At 41.5% G+C, this 20,813-nt stretch overlaps 1 protein-coding gene across 1 annotated transcript in view; it reads right to left on the bottom strand.

The window, feature by feature from the left end:
• Nucleotides 1–19,135, bottom strand: part of CCDC80 (coiled-coil domain containing 80) — a 59,237-nt gene extending 40,102 nt beyond the window's left edge. The window contains exons 1-3 of the mRNA XM_007516325.3: nucleotides 18,223–19,135; nucleotides 15,972–17,857; nucleotides 4,685–4,841 (exon numbers count right to left, since the gene is read on the bottom strand). Coding sequence (XP_007516387.1) covers nucleotides 4,685–4,841; nucleotides 15,972–17,846 — 2,032 coding nt within the window. The 5' untranslated portion in view covers nucleotides 17,847–17,857; nucleotides 18,223–19,135. The remainder of the gene's footprint in view (nucleotides 1–4,684; nucleotides 4,842–15,971; nucleotides 17,858–18,222) is intronic.
• Nucleotides 19,136–20,813: the final 1,678 nt, after the last annotated feature.

Raw genomic sequence — 20,813 nt, 5'->3', positions numbered from 1 at the left:
TCAAAGGAACCCTCCTGCACTGCTGGTGGGAATGTCAATTGGTCCAACCTCTGTGGAGAACAGTCTGGAGAACTCTCAGAAGGCTAGAAATGGACCTACCCTATGACCCTGCAATTCCCCTCCTGGAGATATATCCTAAGGAACCCAACACATCCATCCAAAAAGATCTGTGTACACATATGTTCTTGGCAGCACAATTTGTAATAGCCAAAACCTGGAAACAACCCAGGTGTCCAACAACAGATGAGTGGCTGAGCAAGTTGTCGTATATATACACAATGGAATACTACTCAGCTGTAAAAAATGGTGACTTCACCATTTTCAGCCGATCTTGGATGGACCTTGAAAAAATCATGTTGAGTGAAATAAGTCAGAAACAGAAGGATGAATATGGGATGATCTCACTCTCAGGCCGAAGTTGAAAAACAAGATTAGAAAAGAAAACACAAGTCGAACCTGAAATGGAATTGGAGTATTACACCAAAGTAAAAGACTCTGGGGTGGGTGGGTGGGTGGGGAGAATACAGGTCCATGAAAAATGATGAATGAAATAGTGGGGGTTGTATTGCTAAATGGGAATCTAGGGAATGTTATGCATGTAAAAAAAAAAAAGTAGAAACGCAAAGCAGAAATTGACTGAGTTTGGAGTATGGCACCAAAGTAAGAAAGCAGAAGTATACTAGAGTTTGCAGTGAGTACCTCCCTAATACTTCCTCTCCACTTTTCCAAGCTTTGGGTCCATGATTGCTCAACAATTTGTTTGGCTTTGTATGTTAACTCTCTTTTCAGTCACCAGGTTCCAGGTGTCATCAGGATGCTGGCCAGACTTCCCTGGATTGAAGACACCACCAATGTGTCCTGGAGCTCAGCTTCCCCAGAGACCCATCCTACTAGGGAAAGAGAGAGGCAGACTGGGAGTATGGACCGACCAGTCAACGCCCATGTTCAGCGAGGAAGCAATTACAGAAGCCAGACCTTCTACCTTCTGCAACCCTCAATGACCCTGGGTCCATGCTCCCAGAGGGATAGAGAATGGGAAAGCTATCGGGGGAGGGGGTGGGATATGGAGATTGGGCGGTGGGAATTGTGTGGAGTTGTACCCCTCCTACCCTATGGTTTTGTTAATTAATCCTTTCTTTAATAAAAAAAAAATTAAAAAAAAATAAATAAATAAAGTTCAGGTTCTAAAAAAAAAAAAAAAAAGATCCTCCAGGCCATGTCCAAGGTGCCATTCAGTATGAGGCAAGCATACAATTCACAATACTTGATTTCCAATAAGGCAGAAAAGAACATTTCAGTCTCTGTAGCTCATATTCAATCCAGATGTCTAAGAAAAACAGCAGGATTAATGATAAAAAGTTGCCAAGGGAGCACCAGATACTTATAACAGCTATGGCCCTATGAAGGCTAAAAGAGAAGATATAATGATTTTTCCAAACTCCTCTGAAACAAGGAATGAGAATTCTTTTTAGAAGAGTTGATATGTAGCACATTTGACACTAGGAACACCTGGTGCGAGAGGAATTTCAAAATCAGTCAGAACTAGTTCAGTTCTGGATTGAATACCAATTTCTTCTCTAGATATCTGCATTAAACTTAAATTCAGCTTTATAATCAGAAATGGAATACAACCTGAAAAATTGCTGTGAGAGTTGGCTGTCTGCACTCTGTAGTTAACAGAAGACAATCAAAGTGCTTTCTTTCCATTACAGGAGCTCAGGACACTGTTGATGACTCATGGTTCCAGAATAAATTATGGTGATGGCTATCCCAATGGCAGTACCTGCCAGGTATTCACATAAATTATCTCTTTTCTGTTCTTCCTCCCCCATCTTCTTTTTACTTGATAGAAAATAGAGAAATTGAAAGGAGAGAGGGGTCTAGACAGGGAGAGAAAGAGAGACATCTGTAGCCCTGCTTTACCAATATGGTAGATTCCCCTCCACAGGTGGAGACTGGGGCACGAACTCAGGTTGTCCTTGGGCATTGGAATGTGTGTATTCAACTTGGTGTGCCACTGCAAGGTCCGTTGGTCCCTCACATAAATTAATTTAATACATCCTCACCACAAACTGTGAAATAGGTATAAGTATCTTACTGAGACTTTGAATATGACTTGCTTAAGGCCACACTGTAGGGAAATTGTGAGGATGTGGTTGAGCTTGGCAGGTTTTGACCTGAGGGGCATGTCCATCCTGTCAGTCTCTCTCTCTCTACTGAGAGGTCAATTGAGGAGGGACATGACTCCCCAAGATTTGCCTCGTCTCATCAGACTCCCTGCCTCACAAAGCACCCTGCATTCCTGATACTATGGCCTGCTCCCTTATTATCTACATAATCATTGTTTTGCTTGAAAGATCTTCCCTATTTCCCCACCCATTCCCTTCCTTTGATCTATCTTCTTTCTACCCTTAAGACCCTCCCTGCCTGCAGGGTATATTAATCCTACCAGTTGAAACCCTCGTAACAGTTGCTAAGGAAGTTCCTACTTTTCCCAGCCCATTTTGCCTTTCTCTGCCCCTTTCCTAACCATGTATGGTATTGTCAAGCCATATCTGTTTCTAACTTGCCACTTCCGTGTCCAACTTTTTAAAACCTTGGCTCTCTGATCAATGAAGAATTGAATCACCTTGCCACCACCAACTCTGTTCCTGGGTCATCTCTCTTGTGTCACTGAGTGAGTAGCAGCCCAGGCTGGCTCCAGTCATGTTCTCTCCAACCCAGAGAGTACACTCCCTAGAAGAAGCACCCCCGTGCTAGCCTGGCACCACACAACAGATAATTTGCTACTGTAAATTTAAACCAGGTTTGACATCTTTTTGTCTTTTTTGCTACACTTATTGCTGATTTTGTTAAGGACATTTTGCTGTTGTTCTCCCTCCAAACATACACAAAATGTAGAGACCAATACCTTGGCTAAATGTATAGCTTTTATGGTTCCAGAAGCACAATTCAATCAGAGTCACAAAGGTGTATGGAAGAACACTGGAAAGGAAGCTACTTATTTTCTTTTGGAGCTATCTCAGAGAAATGTGAAGTAATAAAAGCAGAGTGTACAATTGAAACTTTATGTCTGAATCAGTCCTACTGATCTGCTACACAGCACTATATCAGTAACTCAAAATACTATACCATATACTTAAAAATATATTAGGGGCTGGGCAGTGGTACACCCAGTTAAGTGTACATAGTACTATGTGAAAGAATGGTGTTCCAGTCCCTGCTTCCCACTTGCAATAGGGACACTTCACGACCAGTGAAGCAGGTTTATGGGTGTCTACCTTTCTCTCTCCCTTTCTACCTTCCTCACTCCTCTAAATTTCTCTCTGGGAAAAAAATGTGTTCAGTGGACACACTCCATTCTAAGTGATTTTACTACAATAAAAAAGTACAATTTAGAAACTAGGCCATATTCAAGTCAAACTGGTATTATTGTAACTTAATTATAACTGACAAATGTTCAATTTTCCAAAGCCACATAACAGAAAAGTCTATGGGTTGATGTGACATATATACTGAGATAAAGTGCTAATGTAGTGAGAAGATGTACTTTTTAAATTTGTTCAGATGAAATATATTTTATAAAAATATGCAGAATATATAAATGCTGAAATATGAAGGATTTTCATTGCAGTTAGAAGGAAAAAGTATATGAGGAAAGGATTTTTGTCCCACTGTTAGGGCTTCACTGATCTGGGCTCAGCTTTTAGGTAGAGAGAGAGATAAAGAGACAGAGAAAGAAATTTCAGCACCAAATTTTCCTCCAATGTCTCAGGGGCCAGGCTCAAGCCCGGGTTGTCCAGATGGCAAAGCAGCACACTGTTCAAGTGAGCTATTTTTCCAACCCCCCAAAGAAAGTTACACACACACACACACACACACACACACACACACACACACACACACACACACACACGAGACAGAGTGGAATGGAGTGGCTTAGGTTTGGAGCTTCTGACTAAGAGATATACAGTAAGTTTTGCAATAGTCCCATGAGACCTCCAATGAGCTAAGTCTCTGCTGTGCAGTGCTCAGCTGTGTATCTCATGAGTCTCACATGCATCATTAATATGAAAAAATGTGAAAATTGCACTTTCAGCCAAGTTCGCCTACTCTCCAAAAGGACCTGGGTGTACTTTGCTCCTATTTTCTGTAACTTTTCATTTAGCTTGACAGCTTCTCTCAACTCTAGTTAATTCCCTCCACAGCCTTGCCAGAGTAAAGTACTTCAAAGTATCTTGCAGATTCCTACCTGTGAGTGAGTTGCCGGCAACATACAGACTACAAAAACATCAAATAGCATTACCCACAGGCAAGAAGATTCAGGATTCAGAATCAAGTGTCTGAAACCTTTTCAGTTCTCCTCCCAATGTTTTACCCCCACCCCCTCCCCTCACCACTCTACCCCCCATCTTTCTCTCTCATTCTCTCCTCACTGACTTTCAAATCTCAGAAGGCTTACATAGTTTTAATTAAAAGTGCCAAAACAAAATCTAAAGCCAGAACTATCAGGGATGGTTATGCAAGCAGGTAGGTAAAGTGGCCACTGTTACTATCGCCACCACAACAAAACACTTCTGTACACGTGAAGTTTCCATTGGCTTCCACATTGACTGCTCGCACAAAATTTGCCCCACCTTAGATATAAGAACAACAATAACATAATTTAGAAGTTTAAGAGAACCTAGTTGGAAGTGGTCGATTTTCATGGTGCTGTTGTTGACAGGGCCGAAAATGGTGATCACAGAAAGTTTTCTGGTGGCCATCTTGCAGAAACTTTCTAGATATTCATCTCGCTGTTGCACATACATGTTGTTCTCAGCCTTAGGAGCAGTGATTAACTGGAGATGGGCAAAGGAGAACAAATGTTAATTTGTTAATAATTACTCATTCATACATAGTGATAATGTTACATTAAGGCAAAATCTGAAGACACTGGAAATAGGAGATTGGCAGTGACCGGCAACTAGACTAAATCATCAAACTGCTCTGCTAGTAAGAGGGAAGGAAAGAATTTGAAAAGGCTTGTGTTCCCTTTTCGTTTGTTCCCTCCCCCTATTTTGATCTTCACTATCCCAACTAATTGCAAAATCATTTATGAATTCAGTGAAACTATTATTAATTCATGTTCCACAGGAGTGAGAGCATTTCACAACCAGGTTTAGGGTACTGTAAATAGTCTGTGTCTTAGAATTTTCACTAGGCAACATGAAAGAATGTTTTAAAAATGTATTTTGTTTAATTTTCTAATGAGACAAAATTAAACAAAATACATACAGTGTTAAGCACACATACTACTAAGCACAAGGTCCTGTGCAAGGATCCCACTTTGAGCCTTGGCTCCCCACCTGCAAGGGGGTTGCTTCACAAGCGGTGAAGCAGGTTTGTATGAGTCTCTATTTTTCTTTCTCCCTTTCTACTTTCCCCTCCCCTCTCAATTTCTCTCTGTACTATCCAATAAGATGGCAAAAATGGCCACCAGAAGCAAAGATTCGTAGTGCTGGCTTCAAGCCCCAGTGATAACAGTGGAGGCAAAAAAAAAAAAAAGAAAGGAAGAAAGAAAAGAAAGAGGACAAAAAGAAAAAGAAATAAGGAGACACAGAATGAAAGTTCACAGCACTGTTCAACAGCTTGGGGATTGAGCCTGAGAATTCAGAACCTCGGGCTTGAAAGTCTGTTGTTTTTTTTGTTTGTTTGTTTGGGGGGAAGGCATTGTAAGTTGAGAATCAGTCAACTTGCCAATTTCTTTTAAAAGTTTCTCATTTATTTATTTATTTTTGCCTCCAGGGTTATTGCTGGGACTCAATGCCAGTACTTTGAATCCACTGCTCCAGGTGACCACCGTTTTCATTTTATTGGATAGGACAGAGAGAAATTGAGAAAAGAGGTGACATAGATAGAGAGGGGGAGAGGAAGAGAGACACCGGCAGATAGGCTTTACTGTTTGCAGGTGGGGAGCTGGGGGCTCAAACCCGTATCCTTGCGTGTGTCCATGCACTTAGTACTATCTTCACTTCGCCCCCTGCACTCTCCCCCCACGCCCCCCTCCCTGGCATAATAATCTTTTGAAAAAACTATTGTGCTGTCTCCCCAACCCAGAAGAAAGTTTTTATGATAGTTTTTTGGCTTATTTTCTCACAAAGAATGTATCAGTTGCCATACTGAACCAACACAGAGGTTGTGGTGAAACACTTTTGATATTAGAGTCCTCTAGTAAGATGGATTTTTCTCTTTCAATTTAGCTTTCTCTATAATTCACTTCTAATATACATATTTGAGTCTTGTGTATTCCTCCTTCACTTTAAGGCCTCTGACTTGGGAAAGAGCAATAGAAAGGATGTCTTAGTAATCAGTCACTTGGGAAAACATGTACTCCATTACTTTGGATGAATTGAGGCTAACTCTATTTAAAAAAAATATTTACTTACTTTCTTTTTGTTATGAAAAGTTTCAACATAAAAAAGAGTGAAAGGATAGGGTTAAAAATACTCTTGTACCCACCTCCCACTGCCAACAGCTATCAATTTATAGTAACTAAATTTCACCCCTACCTCCACTCATGTCATTCTGAAGAAGATTTCAGGCATTATGTTAAAGATGTTTCGGAATGTCAACTGGTAGTCCTTAAAACTGAGTAGTAAGAAGTTAGAGTTTCACTGGATTATTTTTTTTTTCATTTTTTCACATGAACTTGGAATGTTCTATACACAGATTAACAACCACAGGTTATTTTGTTGCTGTCATTATAGAAAATGGCAGGGAATAGAACTAACTCCAATTTGTCTTTCTTCTCAAACTGTATTTCAGCTCAACAAAAGGCATTCTTAATGAAAGAAAAAAAAATGTCATATTTGAAGAATAAAACAGGCAGCGGTGTTCTAGAAATTTAGATGTTCACAAACTACTGAAGTAGAGACTTCTAACTGAAAAACAGCAGTACATACCCCCACAGCCCCCCTTTTTTAAGTGTTTAAAATTTATCAACTGCTTTGTGTGGACTAGCACTTTGCTAGTGCTCTAAGTGTTGCAAGGTATAGTAAGTCCAGGTTTCAGGGAGCGAGAGTGACATGCAGCCAATAAGATCTTAAAAAAAACATTTTTTTTATTTATAAAAAAGAAACATTGACAAAACCATACGATAATAGGGGTACAACTTCACATAATTTCCACTACCAGAACTCTGTTTTCCATCCCCTCCCTTGATGGCTTTCCTATTCTTTAACCCTCTGGGATTATGGACCCAGGGTCACTGTGAGATGCAGAAGGTGGAAAGTCTGGCTTCTGTAATTGCTTCAGCTCCAAGTCAGTTAGCTCTGCTGCTTCTGGGGAGAGTAAGCTTCAGGCACTTAGGGTGCTGCTCCCTGCTTGGACTTCAGTAGAAACCCTATCTTGGATGATCAGGTCTGTCTGCAGATAAACAGTGATTAGTTTCCTCCCCCTAGATAACTCCTTTTGTTTATGGAACCTCTTAAAAAACCTCTTTTAAAGCTGTCTTACTGTTTTTATCTAGCTTAATATAAAAGCTTTTTCCACTCCCTTGATTATTTCTGTTGTCCTTTCCTGACACTTCTTCAGTGTTGCTAGATTTTTCCTGAACAGATGTTTTGTTTTGAAGATAACCCGGCTTTTGCTGATCTCTTTGACCCATGGTAGTCCACTATGCCAGTGTATACAAGTATGGTCTGTTCACTCTACTAACTCATTGTGGTACTCAGAGACTAGTTTCTGTACCATTTTTTTCACAGACTTTTTCTTGCACTTGACCACATTCAGATTTATCAATCACCTTCTATGTACTCATTTAACCTTAAAAGATATTTCTAAAGTTTGTTGTTATTAGCTTAGCATGTTTTAGAGGGGGGAAGCACCATGCTGTTAAACTCTGAAAAATAACTTTATGGAAGTGATTGATACATATGGTTTCAGTTTGATCCTGTGGTTTTTCTGTCAGAGACTTGTTTATCCCTGCCTGCAACTTTCCCTTCTAAGAAATTCCCTATGCTTGACAAAATACTCTCCCTCCCAGAAACCAAAAATGTATTCAATAACCTTTAGTAGAACATTAACAAAGGTTTCCTGGGATAAAGCTTTTCATTCATAGGTTGCAATTAAAATAGAAATACTTTAGTTTATTTTTTAATTTTGCATTTATATGCCTGTTCAGAAGTACAGGGTAGGTGAGAAATGTTTGTTTTAGAAATACATTTTTCCAAGAGGATAAATAACAGAATTTCCCTAAGTATATTCATTAATTCATAGTATTTAAAAAAAAGATGCAAGGTGGCTATAAAAAGGATGATGATGATATTTTGGTTTTTATTAACTTTTCATTAGTTACATGACTTTTGAAAACATTTCTTCAGGCTTTGGTGGCTGAACAAATCTTGGGGTTTTATTTTCAGATGGTGTGATTTAGGTTTCTCTTTCTGACTAGCCTTTGCTCATAAGCACACCAGTTTGGAACAGATAAAATGAGTATGCTTGAAGCACAGATATAATCAAAACAAAGCTAAGGAAAAGGTGTACTGCTGATGACTCTGGAGTTCCTATTCTAAACTAAAGATAAACACATATTTGGAATATATGCAAAGAAAGCCACAGAACACAGCTCCCCAGATGCTAGATGACTAATAATTCTCTGTTCTCTAACTTTGAATCTATATGTAGAGTCCATCTCATGATTTCCATGAATGCTTGAGATCTGTGGACAGATCATGCTACAGGATTTCAAGAGTCTTTAATGCTCCCTCAGGTCTTCTTCCCTTCTTGTGTATAGTTGAGAATTTTAGAATTTCTATAATAACATAGATTCTTATTTTCTCTTCCCTGGAAGCTTCTTCCGTGGGTCTCTGAACACAATAGCTCCAGGTCACAGAAAACTAGAGGGAGTTGAGTTTAAATAAATAGATAGTTTTGAAATTTATTTTTCCCTCAAGACCTTTTCTCCAGGATGTTTTAACCCACCCATGAAGTGACATTTATTTTGCATGACTCATTTCCTAGCCTGGACCATCCACAGCCTGGTCTCAGGCTCTCCTGCCACTTTCTGCTGATTTGTCCTTTCCATGATCTCTTCACCTTGTAACCAGACTAGTCTAAATTCTAAAGTTAAAAGCATGAAGGGAGAGTGATTTGGAGATTTACATTTAGTCCTACTGTAATCTCAGTTATTTTACAGTCTCAGACAAATAACCTTTATGAGCCTCTACTGTCGATTCTTTGTCATAAGGTAACATCCTTGCCAACTTCATAAAGTAGCAAGATTTGAGAAAAGAATGTGTGTGTGTGTGTGTGTGTGTGTGTGTGTGTGTGTGTGTGTGTGTGTGTGCATGTAAGAGAAACAGAGAGAGTAGTGGACACACGGGTTGTTTGTACTTAGACAAAAACATGCATATTTGTTACACCTAGTTTGGCAGTAGTACTTCAGTGTTTAAAATAGTAACCATTGAGGGGGCAAGTGGTGGTGCACATGTTGAGTGCACACATTGCCAAAATAGTAACCATTCCATCTTCCTTGAAAAAGTCATCCTAGAATTTCTCAATATACATAATTGTTTGGCACTTGACCTCTTTCCAGCTTGATAACAACACATCAAGACATATAAGTTAAAAGTGGATTGTAGGGCTGGGGAGATAGCATAATGATTGTGCAAAGACTTTCATGCCCGAAACTCTGAAAGTCCAGATTCAATCCCCAGAATCACAATAAACTAGAGGTGAGCAGTGTTGTAGTCTCTCTCTGTGTTATCTTTCTCTCTGTATTCTCTCATTAAAATAAATACATATTAAATACAAATTGATTGTAGTTCTTTTTTTGTTTCTGTTCTGCTGTGTTGACATACAGAAGTTAGTTTGCCTAAATAAAGGAATCAGACAGGAATAGGAAGATCCTAGGGAAAGCTATTTTAAGTTTTAAATTGTCCTGAATATAATTTTAGTCTTAAACACCAGATTTTTGCAGGATTCTGTGAAATCACAATCAAGCTGGTAGTCTGAGTAAAGTGAGCTGTACATCACTTCCTGGAGTTAACTCAAATAAGTTAATTGGTGTTCCCAATCCCCACATTTTGAGGCAAGGTTAGAAGTTTAATCTACTTGATTCAGAGATCTGGTCACCAAAGAATGTTTAAACTTTAATTTGAATCTAAGTAATTCAGTCTTATGAGACTGCTTGTTAGTTGACATGTAGTTAGCTCTCAGGGGCATAATGATGACTTATTACTTGCATTCTTAATAGTCCAATGCTTTGTTGATAAAAAAAACTATCTATTCTCACCATTGCCAACTTAATCTGACATCAAGCAGTCTGAGAGACTAGGTTAGCTGGGACTCAACCAATTATTTTCATCTAACTGCCAGGAAAACCAGAGATTGAGGTCAAAGAACTAGCTAGTTTATAAAAGCAGAAACTCTACATTTGTTCATAATGTAAAATGTTGATAAATCATGACATCTATCTGGGTAACTCAAGGTCAGAAATGAATTTAAAGCATTTCTTTTACTAGCTGATAGGATCCTTTCTCAGTTTCTCCTTCACTTTATAGCTTATGCCCATGGGGAGGCAAAATGAGGGGGGTGGGGTGGGGGAAGAAAGCAAGCACAAGCTTTCAAATCAGCAGTCCTGTGTTCTAACTCTGACTGCCACATAGTAACTGCAGTCTTGAGAAACATCTCAGTTTTGTCTGAGTTTCAGTCTCCTCACCTGTAGAGAAAATTTAAAAATCCATCCTTCAAGAATTGCTATAAAAATTAAATCATGGGAGTTGGGCTGTAGCGCAGCGGGTTAAGCGCAGGTGGCGCAAAGCACAAGAACCGGCATAAGGATCCCGGTTCAAACCCCGGCTTCCCACCTGCAGGGGAGTCGCTTCACAGGCGGTGAAGCAGGTCTGCAGGTGTCTATCTTTCTCTCCTCCTCTCTGTCTTCCCCTTCTCTCCATTTCTCTCTGTCCTATCCAACAACAACAACAACAATAACTACAACAATAAAACAAGGACAACAAAAGGGAATAAATATAAAAATAAATAAATAAATAAAAATAAAATTAATAAAAAAAACTAAAAAAAAATTAAATCATGTGTGAGTGTGTGTGTATGTGTGTGTGTGTCCCCTTCCCCTCTTAATTTCTGTCTGTCCTATCAAATAAAAATAAAAAAAATTAAATCACACAGTCTCAACAAAGTACCTTGACCTAAGTATAGGACACCTCGGGTGAGGGAGATAGCATAATGGTTATGCAAAAAGACGTTCATGTCTGAGGCTCCAAAGTCCCAGGTTCAATCCCCATACCACCATAAGGCAGAGCTGAGCAGTGCTCTGATTTAAAAAAAAAAAAAAAAAAAAAGACACCTCGTTTCATCTACAGTTCTTCTGAAGGACTCTACTGTTCATCAAACTACAATCTGTAACATTAGTGTCAGTGTTTCTCTACATAGCTGGCTGAAATAGCAGTTATGTGGCATTTTCACATCTAAAGACTGATTTTTTAAAAAGCACGCAAAGCACTGGTGCTTTTAAGATAAATTGTACTTGTACACCACATTACTGAAAAGCTGAAAAGATGAACTGAAAGGTCTTCACAATTTCTTGGTAAGCAAACTTATTTCGTTTGAACACAATGTCCTAGGTGGAGGTCAGCTGGAAGTTTATGTTATCAGCTATACTTGAACAGCCTTAATGAATATTAATCAAATCACTGAACTTCCTGAATAGCATCAATTATATTGGGCAGGAAAACAGTGTGGAAAAAAAGAAAAAGGTTTTCGGGGGCCAGGCAGTAGCGCAGTGAGTTAAGTGCACATGCTGCAAAACGCAAGGACTGAGGTAAGAATCTTGGTTCAAGCCCCGGGCTCCCCACCTGCAGGGGTGTTGCTTCACAAGTGGTGAAGCAGGTCTGCAGGTGTCTATCTTTTTCTCCCCCTTTCTGTCTTCCCCTCCTCTCTAAATTTCTCTCTGTCCTATACAATAACAGCAATGGCAACAATAACAATAAGGGCAGCAAAAAATGGAAGAAATGGCCTCCAGGAGCAGTGGATTTGTAGTGCAGGTACCGAGGCCCAGCAATAACCTTGGAGGCAAAAAAAAAAAAAAAAAGGTTTTCTACCCATAAACACTGGGGATGTCCCCTCTGTGTGCAGTGAGACAGATTGTTTTCTCTCCATCTTTTGATATTGTATCATATTATTTCACTGTCTCTTTTTTTTAACCCGTTCTTATTTTAGGCATCATTAGCTCTTCAGAAAATGCACCTCTGATATGATTATCAGGTGGGTACATAAGGGATTGCTAGACTGAAATGCCTTCGTTGGTAGTTTTTCATAGTAAGCATGGATCTCTTGCCAACCCTAAAGAGCAACACTGCCACAGGCACTTCCAGCTGGTTTGTTTTGCCTCACATGCCATCAGCAGAAGTTGTCATTTGAGTTTCATTTACTATAAATTTGTCATCAGGGATACTGTTAAAAGCAGAAAAGACCCAGGTGGGCTCTCAAATCTCTGACTAAAGGAGTTGAAAGGAGGAGAAGGGAAAATTAAAACCATGACTAATATCAGGGATGCAGCTCATAAACAAGCCTTTCTTTTTCTTCTTCTTATTTATCTATTTTTATTATTTTACTAGAGCACTGCACCACTCTGGCTTACGGTGGTGCGGGGGATTGAACATGGGACTTTGAAGCCTCAATCATGAAAGTCTCTTTGCATAGCCATCATGCTATCTACCCCTACCCAAGTCCCTTCTCTTGATTCATAAACAATGAACACATTTCCAAGATAGATACACAACTACAGTTCTGAAAAGTTACCATGATTATTGCCCCCTAGTTAAAACCTAACCATGAAGAACATTCTTCCCTTTCTGTTGACTGACTGGTCAAGGCTGGGTGATAGTTTTTGCTCCCTGGACAAAGTCACCAGTACTCAAGCAGAGTTGTTAAGCATGTCGCTAACACTTTCTCACACCCCAGAGTAGTTTGTCTCTGTGAAGTTCCTCAGTAAACATTCAGGTATCGCAAAGAGTTCTATTTTGACATTAGTGATTCTTTTCATTCTGATTAGAACATTTCTACTAATTGCACTATGGGAATAACCAGCCATCTATTGAACTACTCTATCCAACAATCTATCCTCTGCTAACCTAATTTTACATAGTTGCATTAAGGTTTTGGTTAGGTTTATTTTTTTAATATTTTCATTGATTTATTATTGCACTGAGGCAGAGAAACACCTGCAGGCCTTCTTCATGACCTGTGAAGCTCCCCCCTGCAGGCAGGGACCAGAGGCTTGAACCTGCGTCTTTGTATACTTTAATGTGAGTGCTTAATCAGGTGTGCCACTGCCTGGACGCCTGGTTAAAGATTTTTAACAGCATGAAAAATATATAAAAAGTTACACAAGCACACATGAGCATTCAAATGTGCATATAAATCTGCAGGGTTAGCTACAATTTTGGTCTTCTTCTAATAGATAGATACATTGTAAATAGAACAACTAAGAATTTTGGTGCTGTCTCACCTGTGTTAAGCACCACAAGGGAGTCTGCTCTGAATAACACTTCAAATAGACATTTAAACTTTTGAAGCTTAGGAGGTAGTGCAGGAGGTATAGTGTTAGACTCTCAAATTTAAGGTCCAGAGTTCAATCCCTGGGAATACATATTCCACAGGGATGTTCTGGTTCTCTCTCTTTCACATAAGTAAATAAATAAATAAATTTTTGTGGTCTGAGATTCGATCTATTAGCAGAGCATTTAACTGATGCTTGAGGCTCTCATTTTGATTGCTAGCACTACATTTATCAAAGTGATGCCCTAGCATCTCTTTCTCTCTCTTTTATGTCACATGTGAAAAATATTTGTTTTTACTAACTATCAGGATCCTTTCTCAAACTACTGAAACTACCCTCTCTCATGATTTTTCTCATTTGTGATAAACAAATACATTCTACCCAGACCATGAATTCAAATTTAGGCCAAACTGGAAAACTAGAGATCTTCGTGATGCCTTGAGAAACTATTCTTCTATTTAGAATGAAATTTGTTCCTCTCTAAAACTTTCCTCTTTCATTCTTTGGATGCAGAAAATAATAGCCAAAGGAGAGAGAGCTACTTTAGTGGATCTGGGGCTGACTCAAAATTTGTGGCCCTTAGAAACACAAGAAAAAGTGACCTGGGACTCCCCAGAGCCCCACCCTACTAGGGAAAGAGAGAGGCAGACTGGGAGTATGGACCGACCAGTCAACGCCCATGTTCAGCGGGGAAGCAATTACAGAAGCCAGACCTTCCACCTTCTGCAACCCTCAATGACCCTGGGTCCATGCTTCCAGAGGGATAGAGAATAGGAAAGCTATCAGGGGAGGGGGTGGGATATGGAGATTGGGCGGTGGGAATTGTGTGGAGTTGTACCCCTCCTACCCTATGGTTTTGTTAATTAAGCCTTTCTTAAATAAAAAAAAAAAAAAAGTGACCTGGGCTGTAGGACAGTGGATAGAGTATTGGATTCTCAAGCCTGAGGTCCCACATCAAGATGCTGGCTCATGTGCCAGAGTGATGCTCTGTGTTTTTTTTTCTCTTTCTTTTTCTTTATTTCTCTTATCCTATAAGTAAATAGAAGATTTAATAAATAAGAAAGAAAGAAACACAAGCAATGATGTATTGCACCAAAGTAAAGGACTCCGGTGGTGGGGGGATGTTCAAGTCCTGGAACATGATGGTGGAGGAGGACCTAGGTGGGGCTGGGGGGTGATTAGAGTGTTATGTGGAAAAAATGTGAAATGTTACACATGTATCAACTACTGTATTTTACTAAGAATTGTAAACCATTAATGCCCCCAGTGAGGAAAAAAGAAAAACGCAGGCAAAATGAAGCAAAAACTGCTTGTCTCCATTTTCATACACAAATATATATGTATATATATATATATATATATATATATATATATATATCACCTCAAAACAACCACATACATACCGCACAAACCACACACAACACAATACTCATACGCCACACACACCACAAACACCCACATGTACATGACACTTAGACATAGTATATACCCAGATATCACACCCACATACTCCACACCCACCCCACACACGTGACACATACGTTCACTTTATAATGTTCAGGAGAAACTGGTATCTAGACTCCAGATTCATATGTTTCTCTATAGAATATTGGAAATTGGAGCATCTAGTCCAATTCTCCACACTTTGTCCTTTTCACCTTTAACGGATTTGGTTATTGATGGGAGATGTAATTTTTAATGGGAGAAAAATTTAGTTATCTGGTCTAAAAGGCATTCTTGAAGATCACCCTGTCTGACCCTTCTTCACTCTAGTCTTACTTCCCACTCAGGCAACTTCTAACAGCTGATAAAGACCTAATTTGAGGGGGGATGGGACCACCTTTACATTTTCCCCCAATATGTACCTTTAGTTCCCAAGCTCATGCAGGAACAGTTTTCCTAAGTTGTGACAAGAGTCAATTCATGTCCTTTTAGGAACTCTTTCTTCTTTTTTTACCTTTGCACTTAGTGAAAGGGGCTGAGTTCAGAATGATCTTGTGGATCAGAGAAGTAAGGATGGGAGGTGGGTGCTGACGGGAAGAAAGTGACGACTGGTGCTTCCTTGGATCGTGTGTAGGTTACACTGGACATTAACTTTGCCCTAGGGATTGAGTGTACGTGGATGTAGATTCACAGAGCATCTAAACCAAAAGGGACTGTTGACCTGGCAGCCCTTTTGTGAAACACTTCTCAATCTTTTCAACAATGGTGCAGACTTAGCTACAGTCTTCCTTTCAGCAAAGCAATTTTAAAAACCAATAAACAGAGGCAATGCTTATGCAAAAGACTTCTTTCTGGAGGATCTAAATCTAAGCAGTGCTCTGGCTAAAATAAAATAAAATAAAATAAAATAAGCAAATGTTAACTTGGCCTGCCTCTACCCACAGACAATGTCAAGGAAATTACTTACAAGCAGCCTTCGTTTGCCTTCAAAGTAGCCCAGCAGGTCAGTCATTGACTTCTTAGGACTCTGAGTGAAAAGTTTTGTGGTGGGCTTCAAATAACCATCCTGCTCTGGTTTCCCTGCTTTTTTCTTCTTGTTTTTCTCTTTTTCTTGCTTGTTCTTTTTCTCTGCCTTCTCTTTTTTCACTGGCTTTTCACTCTTGTGTAACTTGTCTGCTTTCTCATTCTTTGCCTTCTTTTTCTTCTCCTTATCAGTCTTCTCAATTTTTTCATGCTTTTTAGATTCCTTTGCTTTTTTAGGGGGGATATTCCCCACCTGCAACTCCTCCTCCAGCTGAGAGGCAGTGGGCCGGCTGAGGTCATACTTGTCCTCATACTCATTGTTAATAATTTTGTCCTGGGCCTTCTTTTTGGGAGGTTTTCCTTTGGCTGGCTTGTGAGGTCCTGGCACCACATTCGGATCCCGGTGGCCATTCTCACGCCTGTCTGTGCGGTTGTCCCGGAAACGGCTACTGCCAACCCTGGTGCTGGGCTCCGAGAGAATGGTGGGAAGGGCAGCTGTGAAGCTCTCAGAGCTGGCAGCCTTGCTGGGTCTCCGGGTGGTCTGTGGCCTCTCCCTTTGTTGCTCTTTCCTGGGTGGAGGATAGAGATTCTCAGAGGCCATGGGTCCCCTGGCTGTGGTGGCTTCAGCTGTGGTTGGTGGCCTGTGCACATCTAAGGAGAGGTGCACCCGGGGTGTCCAGGGCCTCTGGGTGGTTGGCATGGTCGTGGTGGTGGTGGTGGGCCTTGCAGCTGCCGTCACCATGCGAGAGGTGGCCCTTGTCACTGTTGTGACTGGAGCAGGTGGCAGGGTGGTGGCCCTCGGGGTTGAAGGAGGTGGGGGAGACGCAGCCATGGTGGTGGCGGGTTTTCTCACCACCTTCACCCGACTGTCTCGGGTTGGTGGGACTTGGGCTCTCCTGGCATCTTCTTTCCGCTTCTCACTGCTCAGGCCTGGCCTTCCTGCCCCCCCGCCGCCGTCTCCCTCCTCCATCACCTGGCCTTCTACCCCAGATGCCTTACATTTCTGTACAAACCCCTTCTGCCGAATCTTCTCTATCTTACGGATGGGGCCCTGGTCGATGATCTCGTACATGGCCTCCAGCCTGACTGGATAAGGGTAGCGCTCCTCCACCTGCAGCGTCTTCTTCAGCAGCACCATGCTGAACTTGCCTTTCTCCAACTTCAAGAAACTCATCAGCTTGGGGATGAGGCTGGGGTCCAGGGGCTGCTCCAGGACCCGGCCCTCGCTGGTGATCCTCCGCACCTTGCCGCCCTCTTCGCCTGCCTGGTGGAACAGCACGATCTGCTGGATGTGCCTCTCCGCCAGCTCGCAGTACACGTCGTCCTTCAGGAGGCTCATCATGAGGCGGTAGTAGCCTTCCGAGGCGTGAGGGGCTGAGATAACCCACACTCGGTTCTTGCCTGCAAAGCTGGCCAGGATGTTGGGCGAGCTGGACCCGGAGGGGAAGCGCAACATTCTCGACCGAGCTGAAGCCCCCTCATCTCGAACCATCTCACGGGGTGGCCTCCGGGCTGTGGGTCTCGGCTCAGGTCTGACTGGGACCCCATTGATGCCCTTGTGAGATGGCAGTGCAGTTGCTCGAGCTAATCTCAACACGGGTACGACACTTCTCTGGAGAGGGTGAAGGTTTGCTTCTTCCAACAGAGTTCTCTCACTTCCTGGAGATCTCCCCGTGTGCCTCAGAAAGCGATCTGGCTTTTGCAAGGCTTTCGGACCTCGGTGACTCCCTTTATTCCTGGCCAGGGGCTGGGGTTGAGATCCACACACCAAACACATTGCCAGCAGTATGGCAAAACTCAGCCTCATTCTCCATGTCATTGTGCAATCCTCTTTGGGATACGGCAGGGTCAAGGGGGAAGCGGGGGTGCAAAGAAAATAATTTAATTACAAACAGAGCTGGGCATTTTCCCTTTCCCTACCTTGGCCCAGGGGAAGTGGGGAGGAGTGTTTAAGGAAGAAGGAGGGAGGTCAGGGAATGGAAAATAGCAGGAGACCCTCTTTTTAAGTCCCTATAATTTGTCAGTACTTAGCAGAGACAGTTACATTAAGCATGCATGTACTGTTTCAGCTGAATTCCTGGTGCCCCAGAGAGAAGGCACAAGAACATATTAATCATGACAACAACATTTCGTGTCTTCAAACAAGCAACAAAGAAACACAAACCCACCAAAGACAGAGAAGATTACACACTTACATTGTGGCTCATGGAGCTGGAATGCAGAGGGTTTAAAAAGCGATCTGAAGCGTGGTCCCAGGACAGATTTCCTAGAAGCACCCTCTTTCTCCTTCTGGAGGCTAAACAGTCCAAATGGGGTGCACTGCACCTTCAGCTCCCAAAACTGCACCCCAGTAGCCACAGCCTGCCCAGACCTGAGGGTTCAGTGACTTCTTTTTCCTTCTGGCTGTGAATTTTTACCTTCTTGACAAGTAAACTGAGGTGAAAGGAGCTAGCTCGTCCTTTTCCGTCTTTGCATCTCCATTTGCCTGTAGCTTCTACTAGGTCTTGTCTGTCTGCATTTGCCAGCCCCTGTGCTGACACAGAATGTCCCTTAAGTGGAGCCCCAGCTATTTAAGAACCTCACTCTTTCTCTTTTTAGACTTCCAAGATTCTTCTTATCACCCTTTCTCCCACAGTCTGACTCAGTCCCTTTGTCTCCGAGCCTAAAAGCACTGGGATTAATATGTTTTCCAGGCTAAGGGAAAACACAGGAATGTGATGTTGAAAAAGAACCTTTTCTCTTTTCCTGTGTTTCTCTCTTCCCTTTATTACTCCCCACCTTGTTTGCTTCTCTTTTCCATCTCCTTCTTTTTCTTCTTCCTCTTGCCTGGATTCAGTCCCAGAAATGCCAGGACAACCTCAGTTTTGATCCAAACCAAACTCCCAACAACAGCGACCACTGGAAATCAAGGAAACTTCACTAAGAATTTAACAGATCAGCGAAACACCGCCTCCTTCCCATTTCAGTATGTTGAGAAAAGACCCAGTGGGGAGGGAGAGTGCTGTTTTTTGGGGTTGGGGAGAGTTTTTGAAACACTACACGTCATCATAAATCACTTTAGAATAGGATGGCTGAGAATTTAACCCCTTCCACTCTGACTAATCGGGATACTTTCCTTTCTGATCTGTACTCACTCACGCTGCCCTTGAGAAAGAAAATCATCTCAAGTTTCTACATCAGCTCTCTTGGTTTTCCTAGAGACAGATCCTCATTGGGTCAGGTATTTGGCTTTTCATTCAGAGACAGTATGCATACTTAACAGTTTCGTGGCTGTATTTTTATCTCTGTCTCTCTGATTCATGCATTCAATTTGAGCTTGGAAAAGCCCATGGAAAACATGACTGGGGTGTTTTTATTTTATGCTAATTGGGGATCATATTACTGTGCTCTTGTTCCTAGTTTCTCCTTGGCATGGAAGGAAGCTGGTAAAAGGTTAGAAATGCAGGGAATGGCTGCCGCTTTCTTGAGAGTGTGGCCGTCAACCATTACATCAGGGAAAGGATACTGTGATTTCCAGTGTTGGACTCTAACTAGAAATCACAGCTAAGTCATTCTTCAAAGAGAGAGAGGGGAGAGAGAGAGAAGATGGGAGAGAGAGAGATAAAGAGAGAGGGGAGAGAGGAGAGAATGGGAGGTGGGAGAGAGAGAGAGAGAGATGCATCATTTATTTCTCCAGAAGTTCAAACTGCCTGGAACATTTTAACTTGCCCTTAGTAATAGCTATGCCAATACCCTCTAGATCTCATGCCCTACCATGCTAGAGGACTCAGGTCCCAGCCCTATCACCACATGGCAACATCACATGGGGTCATCACAGAACTTCATGGAGGGGTTTGGGTGGTGGTGCACCTGGTTGAACATACATGCTACAGTGCTCAAGGACCTAGGTTTGAGTCCCCGGTCCCCACCTGCAAGGGAAAGCTTTGCAAGTGGGGAAGCTGGGCTGCAGGTGTCTCTCTCTGTCTCTGTCCTATCCTACCATCCTCTTTCCTCTCAATTTCTGTCTGTATTTATCCAATAAATAAAGATAAAAAAAGATTTTTAAAAAAAGAACTTCATGGAGGCTGGAGCAGTGTTGTGATGTGTATGTCTTTCTATTTCTTTTTTTCCTTCTTTGTCTGCAAAAAAGTATTTTTAAAATTTTTTGACTTGGGAACAATGGATTTGGACATTCATGAAGGCCCAGTGCTATAATAATAATAATGATAAATAAATAATTCAAAAGTACAAAAGGATGAAATAGTCATATCATGCTTCAGAGAGGGGGAGACTGCAAGAGCTCTGTGTGTCTACTTCTTGGATCTGCCACAGGGAGTCAACTTTTTGTGGGGAAGGAAGATGGTTCGATTTTTGCGAATATTTCTTCTAGACTCTTTAGGAACATTCATTTGGTATTCGCTATCACAAACAGTGGTGAGTTTGGGTTCTCAGAACATTCCTTACAAACTAGGCCGTGCTAATGGATTTTCTTATCATATAATGCTAGGTCCCTACTTGCTACTTCTGATCAGCCATGTCACGACTGGCCATTTGCCTTTCCCTCAGATAAGTTGAGAACAACAAGTTGGAAACGTGTAGAGGATTGAGTGAAGGGCTCTTGACTAGCAAGTTTAAGTCTAAGGGAAGTCAAGACATTTGTGAACACAGTAGCAGAGGGAGCTTCAGACAGAGATTGTCCACCATAGTGAGGGAAGACTTCTACTTTCATGGAATTTACCTATTAAATTGCTCCAATGCTTTGTACTAAGCTGGGAAATTCTAATATTATATCCTTTTTCATCATAAC

This window comes from Erinaceus europaeus, chromosome 9 (assembly GCF_950295315.1).
Source record: "Erinaceus europaeus chromosome 9, mEriEur2.1, whole genome shotgun sequence".
Classification (NCBI taxonomy): Eukaryota; Metazoa; Chordata; class Mammalia; order Eulipotyphla; family Erinaceidae; genus Erinaceus; species Erinaceus europaeus.
Note: the sequence above shows the minus strand (reverse complement) of the source record. Positions and strands in the feature narration are given on the sequence as shown.